This window comes from Cadophora gregata (assembly GCF_030347475.1).
Source record: "Cadophora gregata isolate MNR1 chromosome Unknown scaffold_8, whole genome shotgun sequence".
NCBI classification, from domain to species: Eukaryota; Fungi; Ascomycota; class Leotiomycetes; order Helotiales; family Ploettnerulaceae; genus Cadophora; species Cadophora gregata.
Window position 1 is genome coordinate 1,773,405 of NW_026695931.1, and position 17,320 is coordinate 1,790,724.

Sequence of the window (17,320 nt, forward strand, 5' to 3'; positions counted from 1 at the left end):
TACTCGGCCTTCTCTCAACCTGGAGGAGGCTGAACCTTGGAAGTCGGCCGCCCGCTAAATCTCCGATGGGCAAGCGGCAAGGCTACCTGCCTAGGTGCGGGCAGCTTCGAGCAGCAGCCAATCAGTGAAAGGCTGGGTTTTGACACTGGCCCTTGGACGTCTGGACGTCTCTGAAGTGTCCATGAATGATTTTAATTGTGCATTGGGATCCTTCTTTTATCTTCGGATTTATGAACTCAAGTTATAATTCTCAAGTTCCCTACACGGCATGCGCAAGTATTTAGAAGGATTTGTGTCGGCCCCTTAATCACGATAGATCGCAGTTGAGGTTGGATAAATAAATGTTTTTCTCGAGACTGTCTGAGGCTCAAGAATATGAATGTACAACCAAGCCAATCCAACCGCTCAGTAGCGCAATCCTGGTAGGCCAAACTCCTTGCAAAAAAAATCCGCCATTTGTTAATCAAAAGTATGTGCTCAAACCTGCCACATGTAAAGCCTGCTGATACACCGTGTCATAATCTCATGATCTACATCATAGAGCATTTGCTCTGCTGGCATTGATCCAAGTAACCTTCTTCCTCCTCTCTACCCAGGGCCATGTTCTGTCTTCGCTGAACACCAGTGACCTTGATACTATGTTCGCCCTCCACGTGCCACCATCTCAACTTCTGGATCAATCCTCCATCTTCGTCATCTGTACTGATGGTCCATTTTCCCGCTGAAACTACGATCTCGCACTTGTCTTTGGGAAAGTGGAACTCTGGCAAGAAAATCTCGGTTGGTTTCTCTTCCGTGCTAGGTGTATGAGCATGAAGTGTGAATGTAAAGATACAATTTCGCAAGTCGAATCCCGACTTTATGATCCTCCCGACTGTCGAGATAGGGGAGGGGCGTAAATATGCCTCCGCAGCTCTATAGCCAGGCGCGTTCGTAAGCTCGGGGGGCGCATCCGACGCCTTTGCTTCTGAAGAGATTGAAGGCGTTTTAAGTTTGTCTTTCAGGTTGCCAGGGTTGATAGTCGACTCATCGGAGAAGGCTTTCTTTGACAGGGGACCAGATTTTTGGACCAGACTAGTCGTTGATCCATTCGATGGCGTAGGAGGAATTGGTGATAATGGGAGAGGTTGATCATCCAAAGAAAAGATTGATAAGTCTTCTCCGTTCCATTGATCACCCAGATGATGTTTATTCTGTCATCGTTAGTATTGATACCTCGGTAAGGTAGTCAGCAGAAGTCAACACACCTCGCACATGTACAGCCACAAAGTATAACCAGCCATGGAGCTATTCTCGACGGCAAAATGGTTGGCATCCATAGCACCGGACTGACTAGAGTAGTCTCCGGTCTTGTAAGCGTACTTGTCGTCCATATCGTACGGAATACCGAATTCAGTCAAGACACATGGGTGGTTGCCCATGTAGTCTACTCCTTCCTGTCTGATAGCGGACAATTGATCCCTGAAGCAGTTCCGAATTGCGGTTTCTCCAATCTTCACAGCGAAAGCCGGGCTCATATATCTTCCCCGCAAGACACCGAGGACATCAACATTCCAATAACGATTCCACTTTTTTGTCATCAGGGTTAGACCATCATAGTAGTGAGGCGCGTAGACCATCTTCGGGTCATCATCTGGGGTACCCTTGATGCTGGGGGGAATTTCCAATGTCGGAGGTTGACAAAACAAAATACAGTCTTTGTGATGGCTTCGAATAGCATCCCTGTGCTTCCGGTAATAGTCCATCCAATACGTGTTGGTGAACACTTCATAATCGAGTACTTCTCCTTTCGAGTTTTTCTTGAAGTAGTCTTTCTTCAGGAGAGTATCGGTGCTTGGATCCCAGACTCCATGCTGAGCCCAGATACACACTCCCAATTTCCATCCAGGATCCCGTTTGTATGAGTACCTGGACTCATCATAATCAGCCGGAAGCCATGCACTTTCCCCTTGCGGATCGACCAGAACTCTTCCAGACTTGTATGGTCCCATGCCTCCGAAGTCCCAGGTGTCTATCTCGCATGCCCTTCCAGATCCGGTCAAGATAGCTTGCCAGGCTGTTGGTGATGTACCCTTCTGCAGCTTCTGTTCACTTGGGATTACAGTGATATCTTGCCAGCCCACTAGCCCGCGATTCGGCTCGTTCATGCTCTCCCATCCAATGACAACTTCATCCTCCAAGTCTCCAGCTTCGTGTATCCGCTTAGCCAGGTGCGCAAGAGCACCGATAAAGTGATCTTGCAGAAAGTCTTGAATATTCTTCCCATCGATAATGCACTTCGGCGCAAAGTCTTTCCCAGCAAAGAAAAGAGTAAATATAACCTGGCATACCATCCGCGTGTAATTCGTCGACCATATCATTTTGGGGAACTTTTCGGGCTCGGGGTAGGTATTGTGTACAAGTGCAGCTTCTGTGGCAGCGAAGCTTTGGGGATTCAGTCCACATGCATACAATGTCCACATTGGAGCTCCAGATCCGCCTGAGAACCTCGACCACTGCAGTGATTAGCACGCTTCTTCGTTCCAGCCACGAGATCAACATACAACGTCCTGATGTGGATCCATGAATATATAGAACCCATAGTTTCTTCCCAGCCGGAGAATCTCAATAGTATGCTGAATCCATTCTTCATCGTATATCCCCGGCCCTGCCGCCTCGATAGCTTCCCAAGTAAAGACATAACGTATGGTATTGTAGCCCCAGCGCTTCAGTCGAGAAAAATGGAGGTGCGCATCTTCGAGAGGGAATGGACGGGAGCGAAAGTTGACCGTATCTCCATCGAAGAAGTCCAGCGGGATATGAGAGGGCTGATCTGGATTGCTGGGATACTTTGCATCTCCCGCCACATTAATGCCCCGGAGGGTAACCTGTCTTCCATAACCATCTTGGAATTGGCCATTCTCGATGGTCAGTCTCAACGGCATGTTGTTGAGTCCACCGGCTCTAGGACTGCAATGTCGAGGAATTTAGCTGGTCGCATACAGCGCAGAGTAAGGAAGTCGGGGTTTGAGACGTCCTGCCAGGTCCTCTGGTTGCCCTCTTCCTTGGATTCAGCACCTGTGACCGTAGCCAACACCACGAGGGAACTTCCAAGGCTGTGGGGACGACTGCACGTCACTGACTAGTGACGAAGCATCAGAGAGGATTATGAAGTAAACAGAGTATTGCGGAGCAACAAGGAGGAGAAAAGGCGCTGCAATTTCAGCAAGTCAGTGCGACTGTAAATTGCTGAATAACGTGGAGTGGCGGTACTCTAGGGCGCAAGTGATGGAGTGCGAGTGCTTGATGATGATTGCATCGCTCCCGTCTCCCTTCGAACCAGCTGGGCACGGATGGCACAACGCGAAGTTCCGCCGGCAGCGGCAGCATCCAATTGAAGAGCAAATAGGGCAGGGATGCTGGGCTGGAAGTGGAGTATTGTTGTTCCGAGCCCCTCGCGCAACATCCCACTGCAGGGATCAGACAAGGCTGTGGAAGTGGCATGGCGGCACTGAGTGGCATAACAGTGGACTGCATCAGCAATCAACTTCTTGAACCCACGACGCGATTGAACAGGCTCAGAACTCGCCATTGCTGTCGTTCACAGTCAACTATGCTAGTCTTGGAGGCAGCTCATCGAACATGTCAGGACCAAAGGCAGCGCTGAAAGCTATTGCTGGAGCTGTAAAAGCACAAAAATATGATGATGCGGCGAGTGAAGCTCAGAAGCTGCTTGCATCCGACCCAAAGAACTACCAGGCGTATGTCTATTTACACTACCAAATTTAAATACAGAATATGGCCCGGATTTGCCCTCGCAGAACAGCCCTGCTAACCTCCTTGCAGGTCCATTTTCTTGGGATTTGCTTATGGCAAACTAAACAAACTCGCAGATGCAGAGAAAGCCTATGATGTGGCCTCCCAGATCAAGGAAACCGAACCACAGGCCTGGCAGGGGCTTATACAACTATATGAGAAGGGTGGCGGAGAGAAGATAACAGCATACCAAAAGGCAGCGTTGAGACTGGCCGAAATATATCGTGATGCGGACGACAAGTATAAGTGTCAAGATGTGGTGGACAAGTTTCTTGCCTTTGCGAAAATTCAAGGCACACGACTGCAGCAGAAGAAAGCACAAGAAATAGTCCTGCCCACAAGCCCAATATATGATTATCTCGAAGGTAGAGTTCCTCACCCGGCCCACACATACCAAATAATGGCCCAGATCACCGAGTTTGAGGAGAAAGAACGTATAAACAAGGAGATCGGTGAGCGAAGAACCAGACTTGGTGCGAAAATTGGACAAGTCACCACTAAAGTCAAGCGAGAAGTGCTCAGAGATAGCGACTTAGAAGAATTGTATGGCCAGGTCATCGACTGGAGTAATGACGATGAGATAAGACGACAGTACGAAGAAAAGCTTGTCCAGAGATGTGTCGAGGCATTAAGTGTTCTTCCTTCTGGTCCAGACAAGATCGAGAAACGTAAGAAGGCAATGAAGCTAGCAAATGATATGGTCATCATTAAGCACCCTTTCAAAATGGCTTGGGATATCGCAATCGAGTGGAAAGACGCAGAGAACATTCGAGACCTGGACGTCAATGTCTTGCGTGAATACTATACGTTCTTCCCAACTGCGGGACTTGGGCAAGTCTTGCGAGGCTTTATGAGCAGCGAGATCTCACCATTTGCTCCGCCACCGCCAGTGCAGAAGATGGAAACCGCTGAGTCCGATGAAAGTGAAGACGACGATGACGATGGTGGAGGTGTTGCATTGGATGGATTTCTGACTGGCGAGGATCGCCTACTGTTGATGACTGATGGAATTTCGGATGCGGGAAAATCAATCCTCGCGCATAGACTCATGGGAGAATACTACCAATTCTTGGAAGAATACGAAAGTGTTGTTGAGCTCATGCGAAATGGCCGACGACTGATTACCGAAGAGTCTAACAGGACAGGACTTAAGTTCGATCACTCGTCAGATGCTATTACTGCTCTTTTGGGCACGGCTCTAGTCTTCTATCAGTCTCCTAAGAACCATCCAGAGGCGAAAAGTTTGTTCGACGGACTTCTAGAGCGAAATCCGACGTCGACTCCAGCTTTGATTGGTGTAGGTCTCATCTACGAGGAAGAGGAAGACTATCCAGCAGCAATTGACTTTCTGGGACGAGCGCTTGAACGGGATCCTAGAAATATTCGCGTCAAGACTGAAGCTGCCTGGGTCAAAGCTCTCAATGGCGATTATGAGGCGGGTAGAGACGAGTTGGAGGCCTGTCTTGCACAGATAAACGGGAAAGACCCTCGCAATCGAGAGTTACTTGCTCAGACACAATATCGAATTGGCATGTGTATCTGGAACACCGACAGCACGAAAGCAGCGCGGAAGGATAGGAATGGTGCTTATTCATATTTCTTATCTGCTCTTAAAAGCAATCTAAACTTCGCGCCAGCGTACACCAGCCTAGGTATCTTTTATGCGGATTACCTCAGAGACAAGAAGAGGGCTCGGAAGTGTTTCCAGAAAGCATTTGAACTCTCACCGTCAGAAGTCGAAGCTGCCGAGCGACTCGCTAAGATTTTTGCTGAACAGAGAGAATGGGAACTTGTCGAAGTTGTGGCACAACGCGTGGTAGATTCTGGGAGGGTTCAGCCATCACCTGGTTCAAAAAAGAAGGGCATCAGTTGGCCTTTCGCTGCACTGGGAGTCGCAGAGCTAAATAAACAAGACTATGCAAAGAGTATTGTCTCGTTCCAGTCGGCTCTCAGAATTACACCTACTGATTATCATTCCTGGGTTGGCCTTGGGGAGAGCTACCACAACTCGGGTAGATACATCGCTGCTACGAAGGCCTTCCAGCATGCCGAGCAATTTGAGCACGAGGTCGAGCAACAGAAATCTGGAGAGACTTGGTTCGCCAAACATATGCTTGCGAATGTTAAACGCGAACTAGGCGACTACGATGATGCCATTGAAGGGTATAAGGCGGTACTCCAAGACAGGCCCCCCGAATTTGGAGTTTCCATTGCCTTGATTCAAGCGCTGGTGGAGAGTGCATGGGATGGTATCGAGAAAGGCCTATTCGGTTATGCAGCTGAGAGAGCATCTCAGACGATTCATGCAGCTCTTGCATTGGCACCCAGCAGACCTGATGCTTTCAATCTTTGGAGGGCCGTTGGGGATGCTTGCTCGGTGTTCTCATGGATTCAGAGCCGCATTTCCGATTTTCCGCACGCCAAAATAAAGGAACTCCTACAGTTGGGTGATGAAAAGGATGCATATGCACTGTTTGCAGATATCGATGGAGTCGGAGTCGATGTTGTCTTCGCCGACGGTTTGTATTCTGCTGACGAGGCCGATGGGCTTAACTTGACGCGCTGTTTACATGCTTCTGTGCTTGCTCAGAAGCGGGCTATCCATGCATCAGCCCACGATATTCACGCTCAAGCTGTCGCATACTATAACCTGGGCTGGGCAGAACACCGGGCTCACGTCTGTTTGTGTGCAGGCATGAAGAAGCGCAGTACGAGATATCTGAAGGCAGCTGTTAGGTGTTTCAAAAGATCTATTGAACTTGAAGCTGGCAATGCCGAATTTTGGAACGCTCTTGGTGTTGTGACCAGCGAGCTGAACCCCAAGGTTGCCCAACATTCGTTTGTTCGGAGTTTGTTCCTCAACGAGAGAAGCTCTCAAGCATGGACGAACTTGGGTACCCTGTACCTTTTGCAAAGCGACTACATGCTGGCCAATGAGGCTTTCACTCGTGCTCAATCCAGCGATCCAGATTTCGCGCATGCCTGGATCGGCCAAGGTCTACTAGCATTGTTGATGACAGGCGATACCAAGGAAGCAAACCTTCTTTTTACCCACGCCATGGAGATTTCTGAATCATCCTCACTTATTACGAAGAAGCAATACTCGCAGTCGACTTTCGATCAGTTACTAGCATCAAAATCACCCGCGAGTGTCACTGATCTCGTGCAACCACTGTTTGCGCTCAAGCAACTTCAGTCTATGGATTCTAGCGATATCATGTACCAGCACCTGTCGAGTCTGTTCCTAGAGCGTATCGATAACGTTCCAGCAGCGCTGGAAACCCTCTCCAAGATTTGTGCCACTGTCGAAGCAGACTATGAAGTGACCGAGTCTCCGGCATCTCTTTCTCGGTTCGCACTTGCGAAAGCAGACCTAGCTCGATCCCAACTATCCGCGGGACTATACGACGAAGCCATCGAGAACGGTGAAACGGCCTTGCAGCTCAGCGTAGAAGATACAGGCCACGAACTGACAGCTGAGTCTCGCCAGAGGTGTAGATTATCTGCACATCTCACAGTCGGTCTCGCGCAATACTATTCCGAAGATCACGAAGCTGCTCTACAGTACTTCATTCCTGCCCTCGAAGAGTCAAACGATAATCCAGACGCCGTTTGCCTCCTTGCACAGGTCCTCTGGGCCAAAGGCGATGAAGATTCCCGCGAGAAAGCCCGTGACCACCTCTTCAGCTGCGTCGAGAAGGACCCCGAACACGTTCAATCCGTCCTCTTACTCGGTATCATCGCCCTCCTCGATAATGACAGCGACAGTCTGGAAGCCGTGACAGCCACTCTCCAAGATCTGCGCACCACGTACACTATCAGCGACCTCGAACAAGCACGAGTCAGCGAGGTCCTCCGGGCCATTGCTGCTTTGTCTGGCGAGGACCCGGATCGACAGGTTCTGGCTGAGATCCAGACTGATATCTTCCTCCACCCGAACCAACCACATGGCTGGAATCGGATGGCGGAGGTGGAGGCTGATGATTATACAGCCGAGATGGCTGTCAAGACTGCTCTGAAAGCTATCCCACCAAGCGGCGAACTCGATGCGGAGGATTTGGCGAAGGCGTTTGCTGGCACAGGAAAGATAGCCGGAGCTCAGCAAGCTGCTATGATTTCGCCTTGGAGCGGGTATGGATGGGACGCTTTAGGGGAGGCTTTGTCTGGGAAACACTGATGATTTACATGAATTATGATGTCGATGTTTATCTAGAAGGATAGATGCCTGATGTCAAAAAGAAGACAAGTAACGAAATGAAAAATAGACAGTATTCAGATCTCTTTGAATCTGGAGTCTTGTTCATAAAACTCCGTTCACTTCTCTCAATATGAGACTCAAGTGACCGGCAACCTTAGAACGTCGCCACGTGCACTTCCTGAAGAGAATCAAGTCGTGATGAAAGTCACCATACATTGCAGCCAGTGACGCGGGGTAGTTCCTCTTGACCTTGTGGTCCCCTCCTATTCCTTCCCTATCCAGCTTGACACAGTACTCAATCGATGTCTCCTAAAATCATCATCTTCCCTTGCACCACGAAAGGATTTTGAATTTGAGATGGATTTCAGAATTCTCCTGCTGATCGATCTTACAATGAAGAAATTTGGCATCACAGGCCATAATGTCAGATCGTTGAATCCAGTGCCGAATCGAGCGAGCTATTTCTGTACAGGAATCAAAGCACATTTCCAATATTTCAGCGGGAAATATTTGTAGTTCACGAAAAACAGAGGAAGAAAAAGAAAAGGAGTGCTCTGTTTTGATACACCGAGTGAACCTCAGACAAACACATGCCGTCTTCTCTTCTCTTATGGATGTACTCTCCATATACACAAGTTCTTGTCACACCTTTTCTTACATTCTCGTAGGAAATAAGAGTCTGATTCAGCACATCGATCATGAGTTATCACATGGAAAAATAATTTCTGTGAGAATTTGACAATGCAGGGTTAAATGTGGCTTTTGAAGCCTCCATTGATTAATGATGAATTACGAGGACGTTGAATAAGGGGTATATAATGCTCCGCCCCCAATCTCAAACTCCGGACAATGCAACCATTCCATCTGTCTCACGTCCCCAGGCCAAAAGCGACCCATGGTTTCTATTTCAAATGCCTTCGCCAATTATGCCGTGATTCTGGACACCCTTACCGGGGTCAGCATATGGGACATGAATTCCCGTCGATTTACCCTCCTCTACGACATCATCTTTTGGCCTCTCGAACTCATGAGTGAATTCCCACACGACCAGCTTCTTGTCGACCCAAGTCCCACTGACACAGAGTCTCTTCTCCTCAATCCGCTCAGAGGATGGCAGAGGGCCTGAAGGTCGCGCGGCCGCTGCATAGCAGTAGGTGGCAGGATCGCTGCTGGGTACGTCGAGACAGGCAACAACTTCAATTGACCAATCTCCTGTCATCGATCCTTTGACATGAATGATTTTCGTGCCGGCATGCATACAACAGGCCAAGATTGCGTAAGTAGTAGATTGTGGCAAGAACCAATTGACCTGTCCGAGGTTTTTGAGACGGTACACCCCGCCATCTAACTTTAACTTCGCCAGAACATTCTTGTTGTCAGTAGAGTACAGTCGAACATATTCGTCGTAACTTCCAGTGAGCAGTAGCTCTTCGTCATCAAGAGAACTGGGAGTTAAGGGAAGGATCGCAGTGACTCCAGCATCATGGAATTTGTGACTTCTGGACAGTTTCTTATTCGAATCGTACGAAAATGGTGCTACCAGTCCGAAGGAGATGATATCTTGGACAAGATCCCCGCCATCACCACCGGAGAAGATCGTAACTGGTTGTTTAGCACTCACACCGCAGCACCAAACATAGTCCAAAGTATTCGCATATGGGAGCATATGCGTTGTGATTGGCTCGCCGTCATTGAGTAGTTGAATCTCGCCATTATCGAGGCAGTACTCCATAAGGTATGTTCCCCCATCGTTTGTTGTGGCTGAAATGAGCGAACCGTGGTATGGTGGCTGCGCAGGAATAAACTGGAAAAAAGTGATAATTGTAGTTTTCGGGAAGACCTGGGCGGAGAAAATAGGTTGCATGGCGATTTCATGAACAGGTTCCTTTCCTTTTGCCCAGAAAAGCATCTTTTCTTTCACGTAGTAGAATGAGATAGCCCCAGTACTCGTTGCAACAGCAAAAATATCCTGTCCTGGCAGAAAGTGCAAATCATAAATGGCCGGCACACGCTCGAGCGTGTGAAGCACTTCTCTACAAACATGATTAGACATCAGGAGGACAAACTTCGTTCAACGATGGATGAGAGTAGCAGAGCTAAACACGACACCAAGACTTACAGTGTATTGGTGACTGGTGAGAGTTTGAGAAGCGTCAACGATCCTTCCCGTTTCTGTTTCTCCAGCTCAAGTCCACTGGTTGTGGTGGGTTCAGTTTCGAGGCTCGAATCAGCCAACTCGACGCTGACTTCATCTGGTTGTAATTCGTACGACCCCACGACAAGAAGGTTGCCAAACTTGGATCCGGACTTTGGTATGAACTCGACGCAGCTCGGCGGTTTATCAAGAACAAACTCTGACCATTGTCTGACGGCTGTACTGCTCAATGATTCTGGAGTTTGAGGTGTATTTATATCTCCGCCAGAGGCCATTTCGAATTTGGAAAGTCAAGTTTAGACTTTCATGAAGAGATGATTAGAGGCAGTTCTATGTATTTTATGTTGACTTGCGATGAACACAATGAGAATGGAATGGCAGGAGGAAAGGAAGGTTGAAGGTTGAAAGTTCTTGAAGTGGATTAGCGAATTAGGGAGGCCCGAGCGTCTACTGTACAGTAGCGTGACTTCATCATCAACAAAGCAACTTCTCCTGCATCGATCCTTCTTCCTTTATCACCCATCTTCTAGGACAAACTCATGAAAGTTGGGGGAAGTCATGCAAAATTGATGTCCTGATATGATTTAAGTCTTTATTGGAGCTCAGTACCTGTTTGGGGGCCTGGAACTGTCTTTTAATCCATAAGACTTTGATCGTGGATTCACGTCTTAAACGCGGCACGGCTGGGATTCTCAACGTTTGGTACTTCATGCGACAGCAAAATGGCGATCGGACACGGAGGGAAGCCCAAAGTCGCTAAAAGTATAGGATACTTATCTGATGACTCGGACTTTTATGGTAGCATTCATATCCACTCCAAATGGCAATTCTGACAGTCCCAGGCGATGACACCACCAAGAACGAGCTGGAGAAAAGAGCAAACGCCTTTGATCCCGAAGAGTGGCAACAAAACAAATCGACCTCCCTCATCGAGCTTGCTCGTAAGAATATGGCAACCTACCAGCCAGAACAAAATCCAGTCACCCTTTACAACCCATACGAAGGTAACTTACATGCCAAACAACTAGGCGAAAGTGTTGATGAATTTCTGGCACGACTTCCACCTGCGACAACTCCAGCCACTGAGGCCAATCCTTGGATCTTCCTTGCCAATCCATACCGTAAAGTTTCCAAGAACAAGTACAGCGAAGCCAAGCTTGCTGACGAGGCTCCGCCAAATGATGGCGCAAATCTCGCCGAATTTGTTGTGCGTGGCAATCAACTTCTGGAGCAGCTTACCGTATCAAGACATGATATGGAAAAGAAGAATCCTGGTAAGGCCAAAGGAACGATCACTAAGGCTCTCAATGCCCGCAGAGACGAGATCGTGAAGGAGCTGTTTGATACGGCGGTCAAATTGCATGTTACTACTGGCAAGGTGAGCTCCAGACAGATTTCTGGTTTATCAATTGCTATATCCAGACTTTTTTGAAGGAGGATATATGTTCATGGAAATCCTCCAAAAGTGGACAGAGTGTACTGACAGGATAGTGGATGATCTTCCCGAGCCCAGAAGAAGTCGATGATGTGTGGTCCGTTGTTGCCCGAGCCACTGCAAACAATCAGCTAGGCATTTCTTCCAAAGTTGCCCCAGATAGTGGAGATGACAGGAAAGGCCGCCTCATTTGCATCTATACCGAAAACTTCAAAGATATGGATGATGTACGTCGAGTTCTTCTCAAATTGAAAGATCTTGGTCTGGTGCTCAAGAGCAAGGCAATCTTCTACAAGTGTGGTAAGTTTGCTCTCAAGTTCGTAATCCCCACGGGACATTAAAGACCTTTTGACACCACTCCACGTAATGTCACCTTCTCCTAGTGATAGGACGAACCAACCCACACAAACCGTGGATTCTACGGAACGTCAGAAAAGCACTTAATGTACTGTAGGAGCTCTGCGACATGTGCTAATAAGGATATAGATGCGTGGACTTATCTGAATATCACATCCACCAACGAATATAACATCAAGGCATCCATGTACAGTTCGAAGGAGTTGCTTGAGCCAAAGGATGGCAAGGTAGAAAACTACTTCTATCTCAAGAAGAAAGATGGAAACGATGACTGGCGTCGTGTTGATATGGAATAGTTCCTGCTGCTAGATACCCTAAGTCTCGGGACTCGAGATATGAGAAGCATGCTTGTCCATCTCAGAAGCCTTTTCATTCTGTAGACTGCGTGGAAGATACGAATTCGACTAGTCTTCATCCCAATCTTCTTCCCAGATAATGTTTTTGAACAGAATGGATCTGATGACCGAGTGGTTCCTCGCAACAAAAACAGACCTCGCAAGGATCAGCAACTTTCACATGCTGTGTTACGCTAGTGCAGGGACGGCACGGGAAGACTCCGGCGATCCCAAAATTCCAGCGGTCAATACCCAGATTACGTAGCTCCGATGTTTCGATGGCACGCGCAACTTTCTTTTGACACCAGTGCCAACACTACCGACCATGCCGGCCAAGTTTATATACATTCTTCTCCCGTGATCCTCTGCATCTATTCTCCTCAACCATCTTTCTGTACATACCTCACCCATCGAAATGTCCTCCTACCTGCGCAAACGCGGCAAGAAAGACCCTCCTCCCCCACGCGACGACTCTCCCGCCAAAGCCGAGGAAGTCCGACTCGCGCCAGTCTCGAAAATCATCTACGACGACAGCGAGAACCCGCAGAAACACAAGCAGCAGAAGACCAAAACCAAGCGCAGAAATGGCCTCATATTCGTGCTGGGAGGTCTCTTTGGGATCTTGGTTGCGGGCTTCTTTGCGGGGAGGAGTGATCTGATCGATTTCCCAGAGTTTGGGGATCTCAGTATGGATAGCTTGATGGATGTCCTGCCTGCAGGCTTTGTGAGGGATGCGAGGGATTTGGCGGTATGTAGATTCAAATCTTGAATGGCTAGGCTTGGGGAAGAGCCGGGCTGACTTATTGTTAGAAAGGGGAAAGAGAGACAGTCAACTACGATTCGTTTTCTGTGGGACTGAACCTCGTAGCGCAAGGAGTTCGAGCGAAACATCCTGTCATAATGGTGCCTGGCGTCATATCAACAGGCCTAGAATCCTGGGGAACTACAAATAGCTCGCGGCAATACTTCAGGAAACGGCTGTGGGGGAGTTGGAGCATGATGCGAGCTCTGGTGCTGGACAAGGAGGGCTGGAAGAAACATATTATGTTGGACAAATATACAGGACTCGACCCAGCAGGAGGTATCAAGCTACGAGCAGCGCAAGGATTCGATGCGGCGGACTTCTTTATCACAGGATACTGGATTTGGAACAAGATTCTCGAGAATCTGGCGACTATTGGGTACGATCCTGATAACTCGTATACGGCAGCTTACGACTGGAGGCTATCATACAAGAATTTAGAGGTTCGAGATTCGTACTTCACGAGACTCAAGACATACTGCGAGATGGCGTATAAGACTACGGGCAAGAAGGTTGTGCTGGTTTCGCATTCTATGGGGAGTCAGGTTCTGTTTTACTTCTTCCACTGGGTCGCGGCTGAAGAGGGAGGAAATGGCGGAGATGACTGGGTCGACAAGTACGTAGAATCCTGGATCAATATCAGTGGATGCATGCTAGGAGCTCTGAAAGGTCTCCCTGCAGTCCTGTCGGGCGAGATGAAGGATACAGCCCAACTCAACGCATTTGCTGTCTACGGACTCGAGAAGTTCTTGAGTCGAGAAGAACGAGCGGAGATTTTCAGAGCTATGCCAGGTATCAGCTCTATGCTGCCAATTGGTGGAAACGCTGTCTGGGGCAACATGACATGGGCTCCGGATGATGCTCCTGGCCAAAATACCAGCTATGGTGCATTTCTGAATTTCAAGCTTAACAACGGGACTTCGGAGTATCGAAACTTGACAGTCGAAGACAGCATGGATTATCTGATGAATACTACGGAGAAGTGGTATCAAGACTCTGTGCGAGGGAGCTACTCCCATGGTGTTGCACACACCACGGCTGAGGTGGAGGCCAACGAGAAAGACCAGAGGAAATGGATAAATCCTCTGGAGACAAGACTTCCTCTCGCTCCAAATTTGAAGATCTACTGCTTTTATGGTACGTACTGCCAGGTATGATTCATGAAAAATACTTACATAAGGCAGGAATCGGCAAACCAACCGAGCGCTCTTACTTCTACCGTACGGATAAGAACCCTCTCTCCTCACTCAACATTACAATCGACACATCCCTCATCCTACCCGGAAACAATATCGACCACGGCGTCATCCTAGGCGAAGGCGACGGCACCGTCGGCCTCCTCTCCACAGGCTACATGTGCAACAAAGGCTGGAACATCCACCGGTACAATCCGGCCGGCGTGCAAGTCAAAGTCTATGAGATGCCTCACGAGCCGGATAGGTTCAGTCCTCGTGGCGGACCGAACACCGGCGACCATGTCGATATTTTGGGCAGACAGAGTTTGAACGATCTGATTCTGAGGGTTGCGGCAGGGAAGGGTGATGAAATCGGGGAGTATGTGGTCAGTAAGATAAGGGAGTACGCGGAGAATGTCAAGGTGTATGAGGAGGAGAAATATTTGTGAGAGCCTTTCATTCCTCCATTTCCACATACACGACCGCGATGGAGGAATAACCGAATGGTGAGAGGAAACTATGCATTTAAAGGTGTTTGGCTTGGACGTGGGAGGACCCGGCTGGCTAGCCGATTGGAGGAGTGTCTTCTAATGATTGCTGGATGGATGCGACTGATAGATTTATACCCTGGAGTGAGTGGGATGGAGTGAAGTAGAACGGCATTTGGGTTTGCTTAGAGTTAGACCTATTTACCTACTTAATGCTATGTCTTCAATTGAAGGGGGGGTGCTTCCACCTCTCCTATCGTATGTACGTACAATTTAAGGGCCTTTTCTACAGGCACAAGGGGAAGCGGATCGACAGCGGATCGCCTGCCCAAAGAAGGTCACTCCCGCCGCTACTGTCAGTAAAGTCAGCCCACTATTTCACCCCACAGCTCGTCCTCGAGCTCCTGGTGTCTATCCCCACGGACATTTCACTTCCCTTGGGAATTCAAAGGAGAATTCCAAGTCTCAGCCCTCATAGGTTACATAGTCTCTGTTCCAGCAACAACAGAAAGGTCAAGGGACCAAAACGAAACCATTCATCAACAGAATTCTTTCCCCCATCGGCTAAAGTCCCAAAATCCCCACGCCGCAGCCAAGCCGCACCCGCATCCAGGGACCAACAGAGTCGACTATCCCGTCCAAAGAACAGCAGCTCAGCATCCTGGATACATGCAAATGCAGGCCAAAAGACATTCTCGGACCTACTCGGAAGCTCCTCTGCTCTTCCCCACGGCCTGTGTTCCCTCCATAGCACATACAGCCGGTGACAACGCCATCTACGGCTGAGGCTGCCATGCGCCGCACGCCGGCCACGAGGTGCATGCCTTGATAGCCCCACCGGAATGCATACATATCAGGGCGAGGGCCAGTGAGGATGTGCTTGAGACAGTTTTTGTATGCAGGAGAGAGGATTGTGCAGCAAAATTCATGGGGGTGATAGGTGTTTTGTGGGAAGTGTTGGTATGAGTCTTGGACTTCCAAGTTAGGGTAGGGTAGGTGTTCATTCGATTGAGATATTTTACAGTGGGGTTTTATCCATATAAAATGGTATGCTAGGTGAGGTATGAAAGAGCTTTACCCCTCTTTTGACTTGGATCTGCTCTGTTTTTTCTTTTCGACCCATCTCGTTGCGAATAGCGTCGACTTTACTGCAGTAGTCTCCTCCAACCCGCACCATTTTAGCACTCGAATTTCTGGGTATCATTACTGACAGCTCCTGGCCTTGCTTATTAGATAATTTCCCGCAATGGGGGACACTCAGCAGCCAGTCGTCGAAGCAGAAGCTGATGATTATGATTCTGGACTCGAGAACGCAAGCCGAGCGAGCTCGACGACAAGTATTGCGTCAACGATCTTCAAATATAGATCTGAGAATGGGAGGACATATCATGCATACAAGGTTTGGATTGACTTTTCTTACTTTCCGTGAGGTTTCCTATCATTGCAGATATCAAATCATAGAGAGGGTTTCGTACTGATCTTCACACAGGATGGCGCCTACGCGTTTCCAAACGACGACACAGAGCTGGATCGTCTAGACCTGCAACACCACCAATTTTCAGTAACATTTGACGGGAAACTATTCCTCGCCCCAATCCCAAAAGAAAAGGTCCTACACCGTGTGTTGGATGTTGGGACAGGGACAGGAATATGGGTACGTCATCCACGCTCAAGATCTCATCGTCAGTAGGTCGATGGATACTGATATAAATCAACCAGGCAATCGACTTCGCAGACATGCACCCACAATCCCAAGTCCTAGGAATAGACCTTAGCCCCGTGCAACCAGGCTTTGTTCCGCCAAATCTATCCTTCCAAATCGACGACATCGAAGAACCATGGACATACGGCCAGAAATTCGATTTCATCTACAGTCGGATGATGGTAGGGTCTCTCGCAAACGTACCGCGGTTCTTTGAGCAGAGCTTTGAAAATCTGGCACCGGGTGGCGTACTGGAGATGGCGGATATTGCGTACCCCATGAAATTGAACAGTGGTGATATTCCAGAGGACTCGCAGTTGTATAAATGGTGCCTTGTCTCTTCCCTTTCTGTCTCTCATAAATCACTTCCTGGTCATGCCCCATCTCGAAATCTTAAATGCTAATCCTGCCCCAAAGGTCCATTCTCTTCACCGAAGCCTGCGCGAAAGCCGGCCGCAACGCCAACTGCGCGCGTCTGTATAAAACCCAAATGGAGGCAGCAGGTTTCACCAACGTGGTCGAGAAAACGCTCATGTGGCCTACAAATCGATGGCCTAAAGACAAGAAACTCAAGGATATCGGGATGTGGACGCTTGAGAATCTAGAGAATGGACTAGAAGCACTTTCGACAGCTCTATTTACTAGAGTTCTGGGATGGAAGAAGGAGGAATTGGATGTGTTTCTTGTGGGGGTGAGGAAAGAAATAAGGGATACGAAATTTCATACTTATTGGGACATGTGAGTTTTCGAATCGCTGTAAACCAAGGATTTTGCATAGAAGCTAACTTTTGTGCAGTATTGTTGTCTGTGGGACGAAACCAGAGTAGAGAAGTTCTTCAGACCAAGTCAGCAGGATAGCGTCACTTTTCCAAACAGTC

At 48.5% G+C, this 17,320-nt stretch overlaps 6 protein-coding genes across 8 annotated transcripts; 4 read left to right on the forward strand and 2 right to left on the reverse strand.

Annotated features, from left to right (window-relative positions):
- Window positions 1-260: 260 nt before the first annotated feature.
- Window positions 261-3,381, reverse strand: ONS95_014100 (uncharacterized protein). Its single transcript, XM_058507755.1, has 3 exons — window positions 2,544-3,381; window positions 1,248-2,495; window positions 261-1,193 (listed from the first exon to the last, which is right to left on the reverse strand). The coding sequence occupies exons 1-3, from the start codon at window positions 2,922-2,924 to the stop codon at window positions 531-533; spliced, it is 2,292 nt and encodes a 763-aa protein (XP_058356925.1). The 5' UTR covers window positions 2,925-3,381; the 3' UTR covers window positions 261-530.
- An 80-nt stretch (window positions 3,382-3,461) lies between these two features.
- On the forward strand, window positions 3,462-8,228 carry SKI3 (Superkiller protein 3). The gene has a single exon (XM_058507756.1). The coding sequence runs from the start codon at window positions 4,196-4,198 to the stop codon at window positions 7,970-7,972; it is 3,777 nt and encodes a 1,258-aa protein (XP_058356926.1). The 5' UTR covers window positions 3,462-4,195; the 3' UTR covers window positions 7,973-8,228.
- Window positions 8,229-8,683: 455 nt separating this feature from the next.
- ONS95_014102 (uncharacterized protein) lies at window positions 8,684-10,575 on the reverse strand. The gene is made up of 2 exons (XM_058507757.1): window positions 10,113-10,575; window positions 8,684-10,026 (listed from the first exon to the last, which is right to left on the reverse strand). The coding sequence occupies exons 1-2, from the start codon at window positions 10,421-10,423 to the stop codon at window positions 8,901-8,903; spliced, it is 1,437 nt and encodes a 478-aa protein (XP_058356927.1). The 5' UTR covers window positions 10,424-10,575; the 3' UTR covers window positions 8,684-8,900.
- A 71-nt stretch (window positions 10,576-10,646) lies between these two features.
- ONS95_014103 (uncharacterized protein) lies at window positions 10,647-12,408 on the forward strand. Of its 3 annotated transcripts, XM_058507758.1 has the most exons (4): window positions 10,647-10,946; window positions 10,991-11,526; window positions 11,640-11,883; window positions 12,070-12,408. In XM_058507758.1, exons 1-4 carry the CDS (start codon window positions 10,871-10,873, stop codon window positions 12,234-12,236), a joined length of 1,023 nt encoding a protein of 340 aa, XP_058356928.1. In that variant the 5' UTR covers window positions 10,647-10,870; the 3' UTR covers window positions 12,237-12,408. The 3 variants fall into 3 exon arrangements, with proteins under 3 accessions (XP_058356928.1, XP_058356929.1, XP_058356930.1); XM_058507759.1 differs by having other exon boundaries at window positions 11,640-12,408; XM_058507760.1 differs by having other exon boundaries at window positions 10,672-11,810.
- Window positions 12,409-12,690: 282 nt separating this feature from the next.
- ONS95_014104 (uncharacterized protein) lies at window positions 12,691-14,701 on the forward strand (the record flags this gene model as incomplete). Its single annotated transcript, XM_058507761.1, has 3 exons — window positions 12,691-13,023; window positions 13,086-14,214; window positions 14,262-14,701. 3 exons carry the CDS (start codon window positions 12,691-12,693, stop codon window positions 14,699-14,701), a joined length of 1,902 nt encoding a protein of 633 aa, XP_058356931.1.
- Window positions 14,702-15,986: 1,285 nt separating this feature from the next.
- On the forward strand, window positions 15,987-17,269 carry ONS95_014105 (uncharacterized protein; the record flags this gene model as incomplete). The annotated part of the gene is made up of 5 exons (XM_058507762.1): window positions 15,987-16,139; window positions 16,230-16,394; window positions 16,460-16,770; window positions 16,860-17,180; window positions 17,239-17,269. 5 exons carry the CDS (start codon window positions 15,987-15,989, stop codon window positions 17,267-17,269), a joined length of 981 nt encoding a protein of 326 aa, XP_058356932.1.
- Window positions 17,270-17,320: the final 51 nt, after the last annotated feature.